This window comes from Callospermophilus lateralis, chromosome 6 (genome assembly GCF_048772815.1).
Source record: "Callospermophilus lateralis isolate mCalLat2 chromosome 6, mCalLat2.hap1, whole genome shotgun sequence".
NCBI classification, from domain to species: domain Eukaryota; kingdom Metazoa; phylum Chordata; class Mammalia; order Rodentia; family Sciuridae; genus Callospermophilus; species Callospermophilus lateralis.
Genome location: NC_135310.1, coordinates 159629887 through 159652445, shown reverse-complemented (window position 1 = coordinate 159652445; position 22559 = coordinate 159629887). Strand labels below are relative to the sequence as shown.

Sequence of the window (22559 nt, the reverse complement as noted above, 5' to 3'; positions counted from 1 at the left end):
CCAGGGACGCCTGCACACATGTGGAGTGCTCATGGGAAGGGACTCAGGGACGCCTGCACACATGTGGAGTGCTCATGGGGAGGGACCCAGGGACACCTGCACACATGTGGAGTGCTCATGGGAAGGGACCCAGGGACACCTGCACCCATGTGGAGTGCTCATGGGAAGGAACCCAGGGACGCCTGCACACATGTGGAGTGCTCATGGGAAGGGACCCAGGGACACCTGCACACATGTGGAGTGCTCATGGGAAGGGACCCAGGGACGCCTGCACACATGTGGAGTGCTCATAGGAAGGGACCCAGGGACGCCTGCACACATGTGGAGTGCTCATGGGAAGGGACCCAGGGACACCTGCACACATGTGGAGTGCTCATAGGGAGGGACCCAGGGACGCCTGCACCCATGTGGAGTGCTCATGGGAAGGGACCCAGGGACACCTGCACACATGTGGAGTGCTCATGGGTAGGGACCCAGGGCTGCCTGCACACATGTGGAGTGCTCATGGGAAGGGACCCAGGGACGCCTGCACACATGTGGAGTGCTCATGGGAAGGGACCCAGGGACGCCTGCACACATGTGGAGTGCTCATGGGAAGGGACCCAGGGACGCCTGCACACATGTGGAGTGCTCATAGGAAGGGACTCAGGGACGCCTGCACACATGTGGAGTGCTCATGGGAAGGAACCCAGGGACGCCTGCACACATGTGGAGTGCTCATGGGAAGGAACCCAGGGACGCCTGCACACATGTGGAGTGCTCATGGGAAGGGACCCAGGGACACCTGCACACATGTGGAGTGCTCATGGGAAGGAACCCAGGGACGCCTGCACACATGTGGAGTGCTCATGGGAAGGGACCCAGGGACGCCTGCACACATGTGGAGTGCTCATGGGAAGGAACCCAGGGACGCCTGCACACATGTGGAGTGCTCATGAGAAGGGACCCAGGGATGCCTGCACCCATGTGGAGTGCTCATAGGAAGGGACCCAGGGACGCCTGCACACATGTGGAGTGCAATAGGGAGGGACCCAGGGACGCCTGCACCCATGTGGAGTGCTCATGGGTAGGGACCCAGGGACGCCTGCACACATGTGGAGTGCTCATGGGGAGGGACCCAGGGACGCCTGCACACATGTGGAGTGCAATGGGAAGGGACTCAGGGACGCCTGCACACATGTGGAGTGCTCATGGGAAGGAACCCAGGGACGCCTGCACACATGTGGAGTGCAATAGGGAGGGACCCAGGGACGCCTGCACCCATGTGGAGTGCTCATGGGTAGGGACCCAGGGACGCCTGCACACATGTGGAGTGCTCATGGGGAGGGACCCAGGGACGCCTGCACACATGTGGAGTGCAATGGGAAGGGACTCAGGGACGCCTGCACACATGTGGAGTGCTCATGGGAAGGGACCCAGGGACGCCTGCACACATGTGGAGTGCAATGGGAAGGGACCCAGGGACGCCTGCACACATGTGGAGTGCTCATGGGGAGGGACCCAGGGACGCCTGCACACATGTGGAGTGCTCATGGGAAGGAACCCAGGGATGCCTGCACACATGTGGAGTGCTCATGGGTAGGGACCCAGGGCTGCCTGCACACATGTGGAGTGCTCATGGGAAGGAACCCAGGGATGCCTGCACACATGTGGAGTGCTCATGGGAAGGAACCCAGGGACACCTGCACACATGTGGAGTGCTCATGGGAAGGGACCCAGGGACGCCTGCACCCATGTGGAGTGCTCATAGGAAGGGACCCAGGGACACCTGCACACATGTGGAGTGCTCATGGGAAGGGACCCAGGGATGCCTGCACACATGTGGAGTGCTCATGGGGAGGGACCCAGGGCTGCCTGCACACATGTGGAGTGCTCATGGGTAGGGACCCAGGGACGCCTGCACACATGTGGAGTGCAATGGGAAGGGACTCAGGGACGCCTGCACACATGTGGAGTGCTCATGGGTAGGGACCCAGGGCTGCCTGCACACATGTGGAGTGCAATGGGAAGGGACCCAGGGACGCCTGCACACATGTGGAGTGCTCATGGGGAGGGACCCAGGGACGCCTGCACACATGTGGAGTGCTCATGGGAAGGGACCCAGGGACACCTGCACCCATGTGGAGTGCTCATGGGAAGGGACCCAGGGACGCCTGCACACATGTGGAGTGCTCATGGGAAGGAACCCAGGGACGCCTGCACACATGTGGAGTGCTCATGGGAAGGGACCCAGGGACACCTGCACACATGTGGAGTGCTCATGGGAAGGAACCCAGGGACGCCTGCACACATGTGGAGTGCTCATGGGAAGGGACTCAGGGACGCCTGCACACATGTGGAGTGCTCATGGGGAGGGACCCAGGGACACCTGCACACATGTGGAGTGCTCATGGGAAGGGACCCAGGGACACCTGCACCCATGTGGAGTGCTCATGGGAAGGAACCCAGGGACGCCTGCACACATGTGGAGTGCTCATGGGAAGGGACCCAGGGACACCTGCACACATGTGGAGTGCTCATGGGAAGGGACCCAGGGACGCCTGCACACATGTGGAGTGCTCATAGGAAGGGACCCAGGGACGCCTGCACACATGTGGAGTGCTCATGGGAAGGGACCCAGGGACACCTGCACACATGTGGAGTGCTCATAGGGAGGGACCCAGGGACGCCTGCACCCATGTGGAGTGCTCATGGGAAGGGACCCAGGGACACCTGCACACATGTGGAGTGCTCATGGGTAGGGACCCAGGGCTGCCTGCACACATGTGGAGTGCTCATGGGAAGGGACCCAGGGACGCCTGCACACATGTGGAGTGCTCATGGGAAGGGACCCAGGGACGCCTGCACACATGTGGAGTGCTCATGGGAAGGGACCCAGGGACGCCTGCACACATGTGGAGTGCTCATAGGAAGGGACTCAGGGACGCCTGCACACATGTGGAGTGCTCATGGGAAGGAACCCAGGGACGCCTGCACACATGTGGAGTGCTCATGGGAAGGAACCCAGGGACGCCTGCACACATGTGGAGTGCTCATGGGAAGGGACCCAGGGACACCTGCACACATGTGGAGTGCTCATGGGGAGGGACCCAGGGACGCCTGCACACATGTGGAGTGCTCATGGGAAGGGACCCAGGGACGCCTGCACACATGTGGAGTGCTCATGGGAAGGAACCCAGGGACGCCTGCACACATGTGGAGTGCTCATGAGAAGGGACCCAGGGACACCTGCACACATGTGGAGTGCTCATGGGGAGGGACCCAGGGACGCCTGCACACATGTGGAGTGCAATAGGGAGGGACCCAGGGACGCCTGCACCCATGTGGAGTGCTCATGGGTAGGGACCCAGGGACGCCTGCACACATGTGGAGTGCTCATGGGAAGGAACCCAGGGACGCCTGCACACATGTGGAGTGCTCATGGGAAGGAACCCAGGGACGCCTGCACACATGTGGAGTGCTCATGGGAAGGGACCCAGGGACGCCTGCACACATGTGGAGTGCTCATGGGAAGGGACCCAGGGACGCCTGCACACATGTGGAGTGCAATAGGGAGGGACCCAGGGACGCCTGCACCCATGTGGAGTGCTCATGGGTAGGGACCCAGGGACGCCTGCACACATGTGGAGTGCTCATGGGAAGGAACCCAGGGACGCCTGCACACATGTGGAGTGCTCATGGGAAGGAACCCAGGGACGCCTGCACACATGTGGAGTGCTCATGGGAAGGGACCCAGGGACGCCTGCACACATGTGGAGTGCTCATGGGAAGGGACCCAGGGACGCCTGCACCCATGTGGAGTGCTCATAGGAAGGGACCCAGGGACGCCTGCACACATGTGGAGTGCAATAGGGAGGGACCCAGGGACGCCTGCACCCATGTGGAGTGCTCATGGGTAGGGACCCAGGGACGCCTGCACACATGTGGAGTGCTCATGGGAAGGAACCCAGGGACGCCTGCACACATGTGGAGTGCTCATGGGAAGGGACCCAGGGACGCCTGCACACATGTGGAGTGCTCATGGGAAGGGACCCAGGGACGCCTGCACCCATGTGGAGTGCTCATGGGAAGGGACCCAGGGACACCTGCACACATGTGGAGTGCTCATGGGGAGGGACCCAGGGACGCCTGCACACATGTGGAGTGCTCATGGGAAGGGACCCAGGGACGCCTGCACACATGTGGAGTGCTCATGGGAAGGAACCCAGGGACGCCTGCACACATGTGGAGTGCTCATGAGAAGGGACCCAGGGACACCTGCACACATGTGGAGTGCTCATGGGGAGGGACCCAGGGACGCCTGCACACATGTGGAGTGCAATAGGGAGGGACCCAGGGACGCCTGCACCCATGTGGAGTGCTCATGGGTAGGGACCCAGGGACGCCTGCACACATGTGGAGTGCTCATGGGAAGGAACCCAGGGACGCCTGCACACATGTGGAGTGCTCATGGGAAGGAACCCAGGGACGCCTGCACACATGTGGAGTGCTCATGGGAAGGGACCCAGGGACGCCTGCACACATGTGGAGTGCTCATGGGAAGGGACCCAGGGACGCCTGCACACATGTGGAGTGCAATAGGGAGGGACCCAGGGACGCCTGCACCCATGTGGAGTGCTCATGGGTAGGGACCCAGGGACGCCTGCACACATGTGGAGTGCTCATGGGAAGGAACCCAGGGACGCCTGCACACATGTGGAGTGCTCATGGGAAGGAACCCAGGGACGCCTGCACACATGTGGAGTGCTCATGGGAAGGGACCCAGGGACGCCTGCACACATGTGGAGTGCTCATGGGAAGGGACCCAGGGACGCCTGCACCCATGTGGAGTGCTCATAGGAAGGGACCCAGGGACGCCTGCACACATGTGGAGTGCAATAGGGAGGGACCCAGGGACGCCTGCACCCATGTGGAGTGCTCATGGGTAGGGACCCAGGGACGCCTGCACACATGTGGAGTGCTCATGGGAAGGAACCCAGGGACGCCTGCACACATGTGGAGTGCTCATGGGAAGGGACCCAGGGACGCCTGCACACATGTGGAGTGCTCATGGGAAGGAACCCAGGGACGCCTGCACACATGTGGAGTGCTCATGGGAAGGGACCCAGGGACGCCTGCACACATGTGGAGTGCTCATGGGAAGGGACCCAGGGACGCCTGCACCCATGTGGAGTGCTCATAGGAAGGGACCCAGGGACGCCTGCACACATGTGGAGTGCAATAGGGAGGGACCCAGGGACGCCTGCACCCATGTGGAGTGCTCATGGGTAGGGACCCAGGGACGCCTGCACACATGTGGAGTGCTCATGGGAAGGAACCCAGGGACGCCTGCACACATGTGGAGTGCTCATGGGAAGGAACCCAGGGACGCCTGCACACATGTGGAGTGCTCATGGGAAGGGACCCAGGGACGCCTGCACACATGTGGAGTGCTCATGGGAAGGAACCCAGGGACGCCTGCACACATGTGGAGTGCTCATGAGAAGGGACCCAGGGATGCCTGCACCCATGTGGAGTGCTCATAGGAAGGGACCCAGGGACGCCTGCACACATGTGGAGTGCAATAGGGAGGGACCCAGGGACGCCTGCACCCATGTGGAGTGCTCATGGGTAGGGACCCAGGGACGCCTGCACACATGTGGAGTGCTCATGGGAAGGAACCCAGGGACGCCTGCACACATGTGGAGTGCTCATGGGAAGGGACTCAGGGACGCCTGCACACATGTGGAGTGCTCATGGGAAGGAACCCAGGGACACCTGCACACATGTGGAGTGCTCATGGGAAGGAACCCAGGGACGCCTGCACACATGTGGAGTGCTCATGGGAAGGGACTCAGGGACGCCTGCACACATGTGGAGTGCTCATAGGAAGGGACCCAGGGATGCCTCCACACATGTGGAGTGCTCATGGGGAGGGACCCAGGGACACCTGCACACATGTGGAGTGCAATAGGGAGGGACCCAGGGACGCCTGCACCCATGTGGAGTGCTCATGGGTAGGGACCCAGGGACGCCTGCACACATGTGGAGTGCTCATGGGAAGGAACCCAGGGATGCCTGCACACATGTGGAGTGCTCATAGGAAGGGACCCAGGGACACCTGCACACATGTGGAGTGCAATAGGGAGGGACCCAGGGACGCCTGCACCCATGTGGAGTGCTCATGGGTAGGGACCCAGGGACGCCTGCACACATGTGGAGTGCTCATGGGAAGGAACCCAGGGACGCCTGCACACATGTGGAGTGCTCATGGGAAGGGACTCAGGGACGCCTGCACACATGTGGAGTGCTCATGGGAAGGAACCCAGGGACACCTGCACACATGTGGAGTGCTCATGGGAAGGAACCCAGGGACGCCTGCACACATGTGGAGTGCTCATGGGAAGGGACTCAGGGACGCCTGCACACATGTGGAGTGCTCATAGGAAGGGACCCAGGGATGCCTCCACACATGTGGAGTGCTCATGGGGAGGGACCCAGGGACACCTGCACACATGTGGAGTGCTCATGGGAAGGAACCCAGGGACGCCTGCACACATGTGGAGTGCTCATGGGAAGGGACCCAGGGACGCCTGCACACATGTGGAGTGCTCATGGGAAGGAACCCAGGGACGCCTGCACACATGTGGAGTGCTCATGGGAAGGGACTCAGGGACGCCTGCACACATGTGGAGTGCTCATAGGAAGGGACCCAGGGATGCCTCCACACATGTGGAGTGCTCATGGGGAGGGACCCAGGGACGCCTGCACCCATGTGGAGTGCTCATGGGGAGGGACTCAGGGATGCCTGCACCCATGTGGAGTGCTCATAGGAAGGGACCCAGGGACGCCTCCACACATGTGGAGTGCTCATGGGGAGGGACCCAGGGACGCCTGCACCCATGTGGAGTGCTCATAGGAAGGGACTCAGGGACGCCTGCACACATGTGGAGTGCTCATAGGAAGGGACCCAGGGACACCTGCACACATGTGGAGTGCTCATGGGGAGGGACCCAGGGACGCCTGCACCCATGTGGAGTGCTCATGGGAAGGGACCCAGGGACGCCTGCACACATGTGGAGTGCTCATGGGAAGGGACCCAGGGACACCTGCACACATGTGGAGTGCTCATGGGAAGGGACCCAGGGACGCCTGCACACATGTGGAGTGCTCATGAGAAGGGACCCAGGGACGCCTGCACACATGTGGAGTGCTCATAGGAAGGGACCCAGGGACGCCTGCACCCATGTGGAGTGCTCATGGGGAGGGACCCAGGGACGCCTGCACCCATGTGGAGTGCTCATGGGAAGGGACCCAGGGACGCCTGCACACATGTGGAGTGCTCATGGGAAGGGACCCAGGGACGCCTGCACACATGTGGAGTGCTCATGAGAAGGGACCCAGGGATGCCTCCACACATGTGGAGTGCTCATGGGGAGGGACCCAGGGACGCCTGCACCCATGTGGAGTGCTCATGGGAAGGGACCCAGGGACGCCTGCACACATGTGGAGTGCTCATGGGAAGGGACCCAGGGACACCTGCACCCATGTGGAGTGCTCATGGGAAGGGACCCAGGGACGCCTGCACACATGTGGAGTGCTCATGAGAAGGGACCCAGGGATGCCTGCACCCATGTGGAGTGCTCATGGGGAGGGACCCAGGGACGCCTGCACCCATGTGGAGTGCTCATGAGAAGGGACCCAGGGACGCCTGCACACATGTGGAGTGCTCATGGGAAGGGACCCAGGGATGCCTGCACCCATGTGGAGTGCTCATGGGGAGGGACCCAGGGACGCCTGCACCCATGTGGAGTGCTCATGGGAAGGGACCCAGGGACGCCTGCACCCATGTGGAGTGCTCATGGGGAGGGACCCAGGGACGCCTGCACCCATGTGGAGTGCTCATGGGAAGGGACCCAGGGACGCCTGCACCCATGTGGAGTGCTCATGGGGAGGGACCCAGGGACGCCTGCACCCATGTGGAGTGCTCATGGGAAGGGACCCAGGGACGCCTGCACACATGTGGAGTGCTCATGGGAAGGGACCCAGGGACACCTGCACACATGTGGAGTGCTCATGGGAAGGGACCCAGGGACGCCTGCACACATGTGGAGTGCTCATGAGAAGGGACCCAGGGATGCCTGCACCCATGTGGAGTGCTCATGGGGAGGGACCCAGGGACGCCTGCACCCATGTGGAGTGCTCATGGGAAGGGACCCAGGGACGCCTGCACCCATGTGGAGTGCTCATGGGGAGGGACCCAGGGACGCCTGCACCCATGTGGAGTGCTCATGGGAAGGGACCCAGGGACGCCTGCACACATGTGGAGTGCTCATGGGAAGGGACCCAGGGACACCTGCACACATGTGGAGTGCTCATGGGAAGGGACCCAGGGACGCCTGCACACATGTGGAGTGCTCATGAGAAGGGACCCAGGGACACCTGCACACATGTGGAGTGCTCATGGGAAGGGACCCAGGGACGCCTGCACACATGTGGAGTGCTCATGGGGAGGGACCCAGGGACGCCTGCACCCATGTGGAGTGGATCCCTTCCCACCGGGGGACCGCACTCCTCTCCACAGGGTCCTTCCCTGTCCCCACACCCAGGGCAGCTGTTCAGCTCACAGCCTGGTGCCAGCAATCAGTGATTAGCTTACTCTAATTCCACTTGACCTTACACCTAGTCACCCTCACAGCGCAGAGTGACAGGGAAGAGGCGAGGCCTGCAGGCCGCTGTAAGTGAAGTCCCTCACAGCACCCACTGCCAGGCCATCGCCACCATCTCTGCACAAGGGACCACACCGCAGCCTCGTCTTGCCAAAAAGGGCTCCTGTCGATAGCGGTCTGGTCTCCCCTCATCCAGCCAGGGAGACAGAAGCCTCAATGCTGCTTCCTCAACGCCCAGCAGGCACAGCCCCTACCTCTGCCCCCGGGGACATCAATACTAAAGAGGGGCCAGCGATCCCCGGGTGGAAGAGCGCCTGCCCAGCATGTGCAGGGCCCTGGGCTCCCAAGCCACACCACAAGCACCAAGTCAGTGAGACCCTAACCAGAGCTGGAAGGCACCGTGCCTCAGCTGTGACTCCAACCTCCAGTCCCGGCTCTGCTGTCCCTTAAAGGTAGAACCCACTTCTCCATGACCAGCAGGGCTCCACTCCACCCAGCAGGGTCAGTGCGCCAGCCTCACTCCAGCACACAGCAAATGACCTCCCAGGGGAAGGGACACCACCAGAGCAGGCCACAGCTACAGTCCAAAGCTGGACCGCGGCCAGCCTCTGCTGAGCACCAGGAGGCGGAACCGGGCTCCAGAGAGCTGAGACGCTGAGGCCTGGCAACCGAGAAGGTGCCCAGGATCCCTCAAGGAAAGGGACCGAGTCTCAGTCCCAGCTCTCAGCTCAAGGGCATTCACTCTCCGGCCTTCACACAGAAGGCCATGCCTCATGTCCCAAGAACGTCACCCCAGCTTCCCAGCTGTGATTAAATAATGGCCAAAACTAACACAGAGACAGAGACGGCAGAAAGGCTTCTAACCAAGACCAGGCTGAGAGGAGCCCAGACCCCGCCACCCTGTGACGGGACCCAGAGCAGATCAGAGTCAGGCAGCAGAGACCCCGCTGCACGGCACTCCTCTCCTGCACCAGGCTCAGACATCCACAGCTGCACCGACAAAAAGGGCCCAGAGACCCGCTGTCCAGGTGAGGCAGGGGTGTCCTCTGACACGCTGACCCTGCTGTGTGTGAGGCTGTGTGCTGCACAGGTATGTGGGAGGGTGGTGGTGACATCGGGGACAGGCTCTGTCGAGGAGTCTGTATTTCTAAAACCATCACGGGCATTTGAACCCAGGAATGCTGAAGTTCTCCAGGGCAGGGAGGAGCCCTCTCTGGGCCACTGGCCCTGGGGTGGAACCACAGGAACCACTGTTTCACTCGGTCATCTCCAGCTCCACGCCCTGGAATAAGAGCCCCTGTGTGCCAAGGGGAGCTGCTCTTTAGGAACTCACAATGCCACACGCCAGGGGGCTGAGACCGCCGGCTCTGTTCCTGGGACCCTGAAGGACAGCCATGGGAGGCCCGATGAGACCCACTCCCGCAGCCACATGGAAAAGCAGGGCCTGCCGCCACGGCCTTCCTCAGTTAGACCCCAGAGCCAAGCCGTAATGAGGGGCACCAACACCCCTCCAGGGCCTCTGCTCGTCCTGACTCCACACTCTGACCCTGGCCATCCTGAACTGAGGCAGCGAGAGGCCCTGGAGGCCCTGGAGGCCCAGAGGAGCCACCTGTAGGCAAGGCCCCTGCCCACGTCTGGCCAGCTGGGCAAACATGCTGCTGTGGTTTGTTTCCAAACTCCAGGGCCGGAGAACGGAGGGCACACTGCCCACAAGGAACGTCGAAAAGCACCAAGGATCCGGGCGCAACCTCGACTCACGTGAAGTGACAACTTGACAGTCTTCAGGAGCACTCCCAGCACACCGCCCACAAACACACGGACACTACTTTTTAATTTTAAAAGCCAACAAGAGTAATAAAAAATAATGAAAATCTGAGCAAGAATCAATAAAATAGAAAAATCAATGAGATCAATAGAGAAAAGTCAAGGAAAGCAAAAACTAAGTTCTCTGTGAGAAGATGGATAAACTGAGAAACCCCTAACAAGACTCGGAGGACATGGGAAACCAGGTTATAGTATCCACAGTGATGTTCTACAGGTATTAACAGAATAACAAGACAGATCATGAAGAGCGCCTCTACCTTACATGAAATTGACACATTTCCTAAAAAATACAAACTACCAAAGCTCGTCCAGAAAGAAATACATGAATGTAATCTGCCCCACATCTACTGGAGGAAGAGACTGTGAGGTTAAAAACCTTCCCACGCCACAGGTTGACGTGGAGACAGACATCACTGAGGACTAGACACCTTGAAGAACTCACCAACTCCACTCCCAATCCATGCTGTGAGTCTGTGACGGTGTCAACACAAAACCATCGGGCCAAAGAAAGCACGAAAAAGGAGGAGAAAAGAGCAGTCACTAAGGTCAGCGAGAAAGACGCTGTACAAATTTTAACAACAGAACCAACAACAGATAAAGGCGCACACGACCAGGTGGGGTTCACCCCAGGAGCCAGAGACGGCTCACTATCAGCAAATGAAATGAAGCAACTTAACAAGCTAAGGAGGGAGGTGGGAGGAATAAACCCAACAAATCCGCCCCCCAAAAAATAAAAATAAAAAAATCAAAATAATTCCTGATAAACTCTCAAAAAACTAGCAATAGGAAGGAACTTCTTCAACCAGATAAAAGACATCTATTAAACGCCTGTGGCCAACTTTGCAATTGACGGAAAGAACGGGTGCTTTCCCTCGAAGGTTAGGGCTAAGGCCCATTCAGTCCTGTCCTAGAGGTTTGGCCTGGGCAGCTGTCGGGCTCAGAGATTTGATCTGACCTCACTGGTAAGCCATTAAGTTAGCCTGGTCAGTCTCATAGACGCTGGCAGAAAATAGGAGACTCTGCAGTCAGATAGAGCCCAGGGCTCTGTCACCAGCACCACCCAAGATATGAGCTCATGCTTAGGCAGATTGCTCGGCCCTCAAATCACACACCACAGGGAGGGACCCAGGGACGCCTGCACCCATGTGGAGTGCTCATAGGAGGGGACCCAGGGACGCCTGCACCCATGTGGAGTGCAATAGGAAGGGACCCAGGGCTGTCTGCACCCATGTGGAGTGCTCATAGGAAGGGACCCAGGGCTGCCTGCACACATGTGGAGTGCAATAGGAAGGGACCCAGGGCTGTCTGCACCCATGTGGAGTGCTCATGGGGAGGGACCCAGGGACGCCTGCACCCATGTGGAGTGCTCATGGGAAGGGACCCAGGGACGCCTGCACACATGTGGAGTGCTCATGGGAAGGGACCCAGGGACACCTGCACACATGTGGAGTGCTCATGGGAAGGGACCCAGGGACGCCTGCACACATGTGGAGTGCTCATGAGAAGGGACCCAGGGATGCCTGCACACATGTGGAGTGCTCATAGGAAGGGACCCAGGGACGCCTGCACCCATGTGGAGTGCTCATGGGGAGGGACCCAGGGACGCCTGCACCCATGTGGAGTGCTCATGGGAAGGGACCCAGGGACGCCTGCACACATGTGGAGTGCTCATGGGAAGGGACCCAGGGACGCCTGCACACATGTGGAGTGCTCATGAGAAGGGACCCAGGGACGCCTGCACACATGTGGAGTGCTCATGAGAAGGGACCCAGGGATGCCTGCACCCATGTGGAGTGCTCATGGGGAGGGACCCAGGGACGCCTGCACCCATGTGGAGTGCTCATGGGAAGGGACCCAGGGACGCCTGCACCCATGTGTAGTGCTCATGGGGAGGGACCCAGGGACGCCTGCACCCATGTGGAGTGCTCATGGGAAGGGACCCAGGGACGCCTGCACACATGTGGAGTGCTCATGGGAAGGGACCCAGGGACACCTGCACACATGTGGAGTGCTCATGGGAAGGGACCCAGGGACGCCTGCACCCATGTGGAGTGCTCATGGGGAGGGACCCAGGGACGCCTCCACACATGTGGAGTGCTCATGGGAAGGGACCCAGGGACACCTGCACCCATGTGGAGTGCTCATGGGGAGGGACCCAGGGACGCCTCCACACATGTGGAGTGCTCATGGGAAGGGACCCAGGGACGCCTGCACCCATGTGGAGTGCTCATGGGTAGGGACCCAGGGACGCCTGCACACATGTGGAGTGCTCATGAGAAGGGACCCAGGGATGCCTGCACCCATGTGGAGTGCTCATGGGGAGGGACCCAGGGACGCCTGCACCCATGTGGAGTGCTCATGGGGAGGGACCCAGGGACGCCTGCACACATGTGGAGTGCTCATGGGGAGGGACCCAGGGACGCCTGCACCCATGTGGAGTGCTCATGGGGAGGGACCCAGGGACGCCTGCACCCATGTGGAGTGCTCATGGGGAGGGACCCAGGGACGCCTGCACACATGTGGAGTGCTCATAGGAAGGGACCCAGGGACACCTGCACACATGTGGAGTGCTCATGGGAAGGGACCCAGGGACGCCTGCACCCATGTGGAGTGCTCATGGGGAGGGACCCAGGGACGCCTGCACCCATGTGGAGTGCTCATGGGAAGGGACCCAGGGACGCCTGCACACATGTGGAGTGCTCATGGGAAGGGACCCAGGGACACCTGCACACATGTGGAGTGCTCATGGGAAGGGACCCAGGGACGCCTGCACACATGTGGAGTGCTCATAGGAAGGGACCCAGGGACACCTGCACACATGTGGAGTGCTCATGGGGAGGGACCCAGTGACGCCTGCACCCATGTGGAGTGCTCATGGGAAGGGACCCAGGGACGCCTGCACACATGTGGAGTGCTCATGGGAAGGGACCCAGGGACACCTGCACACATGTGGAGTGCTCATGGGAAGGGACCCAGGGACGCCTGCACACATGTGGAGTGCTCATGAGAAGGGACCCAGGGATGCCTGCACACATGTGGAGTGCTCATAGGAAGGGACCCAGGGACGCCTGCACCCATGTGGAGTGCTCATGGGGAGGGACCCAGGGACGCCTGCACCCATGTGGAGTGCTCATGGGGAGGGACCCAGGGACGCCTGCACCCATGTGGAGTGCTCATGGGAAGGGACCCAGGGACGCCTGCACACATGTGGAGTGCTCATGAGAAGGGACCCAGGGACACCTGCACCCATGTGGAGTGCTCATGGGGAGGGACCCAGGGACGCCTGCACCCATGTGGAGTGCTCATGGGAAGGGACCCAGGGACGCCTGCACACATGTGGAGTGCTCATGGGAAGGGACCCAGGGACACCTGCACACATGTGGAGTGCTCATGGGAAGGGACCCAGGGACGCCTGCACACATGTGGAGTGCTCATGGGAAGGGACCCAGGGACGCCTGCACACATGTGGAGTGCTCATGGGAAGGGACCCAGGGACGCCTGCACACATGTGGAGTGCTCATAGGAAGGGACCCAGGGATGCCTGCACACATGTGGAGTGCTATGGGAAGGGACCCAGGGACGCCTGCACACATGTGGAGTGCTCATGGGGAGGGACCCAGGGACGCCTGCACCCATGTGGAGTGCTCATGGGAAGGGACCCAGGGATGCCTGCACACATGTGGAGTGCTATGGGAAGGGACCCAGGGACGCCTGCACACATGTGGAGTGCTATGGGAAGGGACCCAGGGACGCCTGCACACATGTGGAGTGCTATGGGAAGGGACCCAGGGACACCTGCACACATGTGGAGTGCTCATGGGAAGGGACCCAGGGACGCCTGCACACATGTGGAGTGCTCATGAGAAGGGACCCAGGGATGCCTGCACCCATGTGGAGTGCTCATAGGAAGGGACCCAGGGACGCCTGCACACATGTGGAGTGCAATAGGGAGGGACCCAGGGACGCCTGCACCCATGTGGAGTGTTCATAGGAAGGGACCCAGGGACGCCTGCACACATGTGGAGTGCAATGGGAAGGGACCTAGGGACGCCTGCACCCATGTGGAGTGTTCATAGGAAGGGACCCAGGGATGCCTGCACCCATGTGGAGTGCTCATGGGTAGGGACCCAGGGACGCCTGCACCCATGTGGAGTGCTCATGGGGAGGGACCCAGGGATGCCTGCACCCATGTGGAGTGCTCATGGGAAGGGACCCAGGGATGCCTGCACACATGTGGAGTGCAATGGGAAGGGACCCAGGGACGCCTGCACCCATGTGGAGTCCAATGGGAAGGGACCCAGGGATGCCTGCACACATGTGGAGTGCTCATGGGAAGGGACCCAGGGACACCTGCACCCATGTGGAGTGCTCATGGGAAGGGACCCAGGGATGCCTGCACACATGTGGAGTGCAATGGGAAGGGACCCAGGGATGCCTGCACACATGTGGAGTGCAATGGGAAGGGACCCAGGGATGCCTGCACACATGTGGAGTGCAATGGGAAGGGACCCAGGGACGCCTGCACACATGTGGAGTGCAATGGGAAGGGACCCAGGGATGCCTGCACACATGTGGAGTGCAATGGGAAGGGACCCAGGGACGCCTGCACACATGTGGAGTGCTCATGGGAAGGGACCCAGGGCTGCCTGCACCCATGTGGAGTGCTCATGGGGAGGGACCCAGGGACGCATGCACCCATGTGGAGTGCAATGGGAAGGGACCCAGGGACGCCTGCACCCATGTGGAGTGCAATGGGAAGGGACCCAGGGACGCCTGCACACATGTGGAGTGCAATGGGAAGGGACCTAGGGATGCCTGCACACATGTGGAGTGCAATGGGAAGGGACCCAGGGACGCCTGCACCCATGTGGAGTGCAATGGGAAGGGACCCAGGGACGCCTGCACCCATGTGGAGTGCAATGGGAAGGGACCCAGGGACGCCTGCACACATGTGGAGTGCTCATAGGGAGGGACCCAGGGATGCCTCCACACACGTGGAGTGCTCATGGGAAGGCGCCCAAAGACATACGCACACATGTGGGGCACTCACAGGAAGGGGCCCATGGACTCACACTCACAGATCACACCACCTCCATGGAGCTACAGAATCCACCAGAAGGCGGGCACTACTTGGTGAGTGTGGCCAGGCCGCAGGACACAACAGTAGCATGCACAGGTCAACTGCATTTCAGATTGGACCTTAAAAACAGTACCATTTACAACAGAAGAAAAATAGGAAATGCTTAGGAATAAATAAGACAGGAGACACATACCAAAAGTCACAGCAAATTACTGCTAAGAAATATGAAGACCCATATAAATAGAGAAATATTCCATTTTCTTGGGTCAGAAGACTCCATCTTATTAAAATGGGAAGGTCCGATGAAATTCTAATCAAAACCCCAGCTTTACAGAGAAACCGTGATGGTCAATACTGACTGCCAACTTGACTGCCTAGGAAACTGGCAGTGCCCACGCTGGTGTGTCTGTGAGGGTGTTTCCAGGCACCAGGGACGAGTGGGACCACACACTGAGCAAGAAGGCCTGCCCTGAATGTGGGTGGCACCACCTGACAGCCAGGGTGGGTGCACTCAGCAGAGGAAGGAGGCCACCCACCAGCACCCGTGAGCACAGCACTTCTGGGAAGGCGCCTCCAGCTCCTTCAGCCCTTTAGGGTGGACTCGCTCTCTCTCTCCAGGCTTCGAGGACTTCAGCCTGGGACCAGGGCTGCGTCCCTTGTCCCTCTTGGTCTGAGGCCCCAGCTTCCTGAACCGAGCAACTACTGGTTTCCTGCTCTCCAGCCTGCAGACGGCCACCGTGGCACTGTCCACTCTCAGACCCTGAGAGCCACTTTCATAACCCCCTCGTATTTATGAAGTTCTTTCCTACTGGTTCTGCTCCTCAAGGGAACCCTAACACCAAAACCGACCTGATTCTGAAGTTCAGCAGTAATTGCAAAGGACCCAGAATCAATAAAATAATCTTTTTTCTGAAAAAGAAGCACAAAGCTGGAGGACTAACCCTGCCCGATTTCAGCCACTGCAATCCACAGTGTGTTGGGGGCACAGAGAGACCCTGAAGCCAAGGAGGCCACCTCGGAGGCCAGAGTGGAGCAGCCCTGACGTGGACAGTTAGAACAGATCCAGTTCAGCGAGGGAACAGCGTCTCTCCGCACCACGGCACTGGGCAAGCGGACGCACTGCTCAGAGAAAGGGAAAGGAGCTCGTCCCCACAGTGCTCTCTGCAGAAGGGTTCCTTTAACAAGGCTCACGCAGGCACAGGTGTGACCCAAGGCTAAGACTTCTGCTCGAGAGAGGCCGAGAAGAGACTGGAAAGCCCAGCACAGCAGAGAGAAAGTGGGCAGGAATCACGCATTGCACAAAGGAGCAGTAGCCAGAATATATTATTTTAGAACTCCTAAAATTCACTAAGAAAACCAACAACCCTATTTTAAAAATGGGGGAAGGTTTGAACTAACGCTCACTAAAGACACATAGTGGAGAACGCAAATGACAGCCACCATGAAAAGCATCGCAGACCCATGAGAGGGACTGGAATCAGGGACCAGCCTCACCAGCACCCGGGAGCACGCGGAGGAACCGCGCTCCACGTTGCAGGTGCAGGTGGGCAGAACCCTCCCTGGAAAAGAGGCTGACACTCAAGGAGCTAAGCACCAGGGCAGACTCCACCATGGCGCCCCAAGGGGCTCCCCCAGGGGAAAAGAAAGCTCCCTCCAAGGACTCAACTAAGCATTCAGAGCAGCAGCACCTGTCACTCACCACCATAAAAAAAACCCACCTCCCCACCAGGAGAGAGGCCCCACCTACCGCCAGGAGCCCACAGCGGAGCAGCCTCGGCCACGGAGGACCTGGAACAAGACAGATGTCAACATGCCACGGGAGTGGGAGGGCAGACAGGCCGCAGACCCCCATGAGAGCACAGGGAACAGCTGCAGATGGGCTGCCAAGGTGCAGGAGGCCCTGGGGGCCACGGCTGGACTCGTGTCCTCACTGGGCAACCATTTCCTGGTGTACTGTGCGTGGGTACTGCGTCAGAGGCCATCGAAGGCCATCGGACTTTGCACTTCAATGCAGCGACTGACAGCTCAACAAAGCTGGGTTCTGTAAATCTCATCTTCTTAAAAGACTTTTTTAGTTGTAGTTGGACACAACACCTTTATTGTATCTTTATGTGGTGCTGAGGATGGAGCCCAGTGCCTCCCACGTGCTAGGCAAGTGCTCTACCACGGAGCCACATCCCCAGCCCTAAATCTGATTCATAACACTGAAAACTAGATGTGCCACTCTCCTCCAGGAACAGCCTCCCACAGCACAGGAACTTTCAGTGTGAAGATCTGCTGTAGAAAGCCTCTAAGGCCAGCACTCCCACGTCCCGACAGTCAGCTAACAGAGCGGACTGGATATTTTCAGTCATCCGTTTTCCTTATCAGAACCACTCCCCCACTGCTCGCACACAGCCTCTGTGGAGCCCTCGCTCTGAGAACCCCACTTTCCCTGACCTTGTTTTCCTACCATCTAGAGAAGCCTTCAATAGTGAAAGCAAAGGGTTTCCGGGATCTGGACTAGGTCATGAGCTTTGTGGCAGGCTCCTGCCACTCACACCCACCTGGGCTGGCCTGTTGCAGAAGACGCCATGGATCTCCAGGTAGCTGAAGGTGAGCTCGAGCTGCAGGGGGAAAGAAGGGGAAACCTGAAACGAGGGTTTAAACACATCGTTCAAAGTAAAGTGCTATAATCAGAGACCCTTCCAGGGCAAAGAACCTTTTAGGTATTTTCTGAGGGTAAACTGGCTTAATATTTCCATTCAGCAAGAAAGGGGCATGATTTATCATATTTCGGCAGAAGCGTCATTCCTCTCACTAAAGGGCTGAGAGGAAGTCGCTCACTCATCCAGGGACAAACCCAAGGGGAAACTTTCACAATCCACTATTTACTCCTTGAGAAATGCTCACACAGCATGAATCATCTTTTCCCTTTCGGCTTCAAAATGTTGCTTTGGAAAGTCACAGAAAGGAAGCCTGGGGATGTAGCTTAGAGGCACGGCACTAGCCTAGCATGTGAGGGGCAAAAAGGAGACAGGAAGTCACATGAGGACACAGTCCCCGCTGCATGTCCCCACATTCTAAACGCTGTGTGACACTCTGAGCACCTACAGGACTCTCTTCCCCTGTCTTCCACCCACACTCATACACAGATATGCTCCTAGCCCCCAGGATGAAGAACCCATGGGTACAGTGGCTCACGGAGAGGGTAGAAGCATGCAGATGCCACCCCACGAGTTACATCTGGAAGGCATGTGGCACCACAGTCACCAGAGGGAAAGTCCAGAGCAGAAGTTCTTGCTCTGCAGCTAAAGTTCAAGACACATGAGGAGCAGGGCCGGGGACGAGGAGAGAACCCAATCTCTCATTATTCATTGAGTTGCTGATGAACATTTATGAAAAGCTTACTGTGTGCCTGCACTGGACATGGGAAGAGGAATGAGACGTGCACCTTGTTCTCCAGGACTTAAGTGCATCCTCACAGGCACGTATTTTACAACATTCAATTTCAACAGGAGTCTTCTTACCTGTCATTGCCAAGATAGAGCCTGGATTGGGTTTTGAAAAGTCATTTAAATCAGGGAATGGCTTTGTAAAAAGAACACATACCTACCTTTGATATTTTAATATAAAAACCTATAAACATACTTTCATAGCCTGCTCTTCTGAGCAGGGCCAAAGGTTTTCTTTGCATTAAGCCCACCAGTGGACCCTCAAGGGGCCTCTGAGTCACCCCAATTCTGGGCTTCCAATCTCCATTATTCAGGTCTGATCAGAAATGGAGAAGTCAAAGATGCTTGCAAAGCAACCGGAGGGCAGAAGTTTCCTAGATAATCATGCTTCTCATTCCCTCCCCAAACGGTGGTCTAAGACAGCAATGTTTTCTAAGTAACTAGCTGTATTAACGTTCACTGTTTGATAGCACCCTCTCCTTTTGCACTCAGACTTCACTGCCATGTAAAGTATCCCGTTAAAAACATTCTGATGTAGCTGCTGTAAGCAGGTTTGGGAGTGAACAGCTGACCCTCAATGGGCATTTCATTCAACGGGTGGGAGCAGGTGCAGACAGGCTTGCTGTCTCACTGCCCTTCAGCAATGACAGCAGCCAGCAGTAGTGAGCTCTCCAGGGGCAGAAATGCGCACCTTTGGTCAATTTGGCTTAGTGAGGTTAATTAGAGGGCAGTTACGATGCTCCACCTTACCCCAGGGATTTGCAGGGAGAGGAAAGTGCTGGGGAGCCAGGAAAGACTGGTGGCACTTCAGCTGGGTCCCAGAGAATGACTCCAAGAATGACTTCAGGTTTGTTAAGCAAACAAAGGGAAGAGAAGTTCTGGCAGAAGAAAAAGAATTTGCAACGACACAGAGGTATTAGAAGGAACCAGGGAAGCAGAAAGTTAAAGGAGTGGGCCCTGCAGCATGGACCAGGAGCGGGGGATGCCTGCCCAGGGTACGGACAGCCAGGACCCTGGGTCCTCCTCAGGACTGCAGAGGGAGTGAGTCTCTGAGACACCCCCAAAGGCATCTATGCAAGTTCAAATCAGCCTCTCTGATCTCATCCATGGCTTTTGATCAGGCTTTTGCTCCTAGCCCCCAAAACTGATTCTCTGTCCACTCCAGCTCACCCCAAGTCTGAGGAAGGTCAGTGCATTAGAATCACGGGCAGGAGCGGGAGGAAGACGAGTCAGGAAGTGGGGACAGAGGCAAGCTGCCCAGTACCTTCCTAAGACAGCTCCACCTGTCAAGCCTGGTTGGAACCTGCCCCCCCCCCTGCCCCCAGGACTGAAGGAAGTAAGTGCAGGCTTGAAATAGGGGAAACCAAGCCCCAGCAGAGAGGAAGCGCCCAGGACACGGAGCAGGAGACACCCACCACTGTCCCTGGGACACCTTCAGCAAAGAGAAGAGAAGGGAGTGAAGAGATCCGCAGCACCTTCAGGGGCCTGGGGGGCGGGGGGCACAGAAAACAAGAGTGCCGAGCGTGTGCGTGCATGTGTGTGCGTGTGTACATGTGCGTGTGCATACGTGTGTGTGTGCATACATGTGTGTGCATACGTGTGTGTGTGTGTGTGTGCATGTGTACCATGCACTGGGCCCGTGTGGAGAGGGGCCTGCGGACGCTTACCTTGGTGGGGATGCGCGCGGTCAGGAGGAAGGCTCTGCAGGACGTGAGCACCTGAAACACAGAAGCAGCATGGTCAGCACGCACGCCAGAGCGGGGCGGGCAGGCCTCGGGGTCGCCCTTGCCAGAGCTGGAGGCTTGCCCCTGCCAACCAGAACAGCAAAGGTCCTGGACCAAGGTCACAGGGACAAATCCTCCACGAAGTCTCCAGATGAGAAGTCAGCCCGTGGCCAAAGGAGCAATGGGCCCTTTCAGGTGACTACCAAGACGGGTGTCCTACGAGTGGTCAGGAGGCCATCCCATCAACCACAGACCTAATAGAGAAGCCAGTACTCTTCCACACATCCCCAGCTCCAGCGCCACTCCCACGCTCCCCCTAGGCTCCAGCCCACACCACGTTCACCTAACATGGTGGAAACGCAGGCGGGGTCTCCAGGAGCCTGCCCGGCCGCCTCCCTGCTGCACTTGCTCAGTCCCGGAGAGAACATTTATTAGGGCTTCCTTCCTATCCTGGCCGGTAACAACCTTCCATGCATCTGGCCCCACACGCCCTGGGCCTTCTTGCCATTTTCCAAGGAACTTCCCTGTCATAAATCCCTACTTCGTAAGAGACCTGTGTGCTAAGAACAAAACCCGCACAACTGCGCAAGTCACTGAGCCCTCAAGGGGTTGGAGGACTTCTCCAAAGTCACATGCTTTACCTAGCACAACCCAAGGCTCCAACTGCTGATCCAGGCCCAGGTGACCCAGCAGGTGTGCCTGGATGGCCCGCTCCAGTCTCCAGACCCGAAACAAAAGCTACGTTCTCTTCTATAAAACCTGCTGTTCCTGTTGTCGAACTATCTACTAAGAGACAGATGAGGAGCAAGGGGTCAGGCAGTGGGGAGGGCACGGGACGCACAGCCCAGTTCAAGACCTTCTGTTGAATGCCAGCATCGGGCCACTCACAGCACGGACTTGTGTCATTCGCACTATCTGGCTTTAGAAGTGACTTTTGCTAAGAAGTGGATCACTGGGCTGGGGAGGTGGCTCAAGCGGTAGCGCGCTCGCCTGGCATGCGTGGGGCCCGGGTTCCATCCTCAGCACCACATACAAACAAGATGTTGTGTCCGCCAAAAATTAAAAATAAATATTAAAAAAAAATTCTCTCTCCTCTCCCCTCCCTCCCTCCCTCCCCCCCTCTCTCTTTTTTAAAAAAGAAAAAGAAGAAATGGGTCAGAAATGACTCCTGACAGTGAAGAACGAGACTCTCCATCTGTGACCGCCACCACCGAGAGCCAATCCCTGCTCTTCCCCTAAGCAAGAATCCTTGCTTTCTACTAAGACCCTTGAGGCCAGGAATGAAGCAGCACCGGAGGGGGCGTGGGCCAGGGAGGCAGAGAGGGAGCCGAGGAGCACGCGGGCAGGTGGGCGGGCGTCAGGCAGCTGAGCGCAGCAGCTCTGCCTGCAGAACTTAGAGGACATTCTCAGGACAGACCATGGCTCAAAAGCACTCAGCATTTCAAGCAATGTACCAGGAAGCATCAGCCCAAGAGCAGGCACTTGAGCAGGGTGCCCTGTGCTGCCCAGGCCGCAGGGCGTGTCCCTTGGTATAGCCTCCATGCGCTGAGCGACCCCATGTGCCACGAGCAGACGCCTCCGACCACACAGACACACGCGGTCTCGTGAAAGCCACGTTCAAGCAACGCCCCTATTTCATAGAGCAACCAGCTGAGACTCAGCAGTGACACTCACTCAAGGTCACACAATCAGGACAGGAACGGGATTCACACCTGGGGCCATCTGTTGACCCCAGAGCGGAGGTTCTTGATGACAGGGCCAGGTAGACACATTACCACACCTGCCTCCGCATGCTCTGCCCTGGCACGTCACTGGAGCTGGGCGAAGATGGCACAGCCCAGAGCACGCC

At 58.5% G+C, this 22559-nt stretch overlaps 1 protein-coding gene across 3 annotated transcripts in view; it reads right to left on the bottom strand.

The window, feature by feature from the left end:
- Positions 1-22559, bottom strand: part of Carmil1 (capping protein regulator and myosin 1 linker 1) — a 252454-nt gene that overhangs the window by 138491 nt on the left and 91404 nt on the right. For all 3 annotated transcript variants that reach the window (XM_077109704.1, XM_077109705.1, XM_077109706.1), the window contains 2 exons: positions 20654-20704; positions 18099-18158 (listed from right to left, as the gene is read on the bottom strand). In XM_077109704.1, the coding sequence (XP_076965819.1) occupies positions 18099-18158; positions 20654-20704 (111 nt within the window). The remainder of the gene's footprint in view (positions 1-18098; positions 18159-20653; positions 20705-22559) is intronic.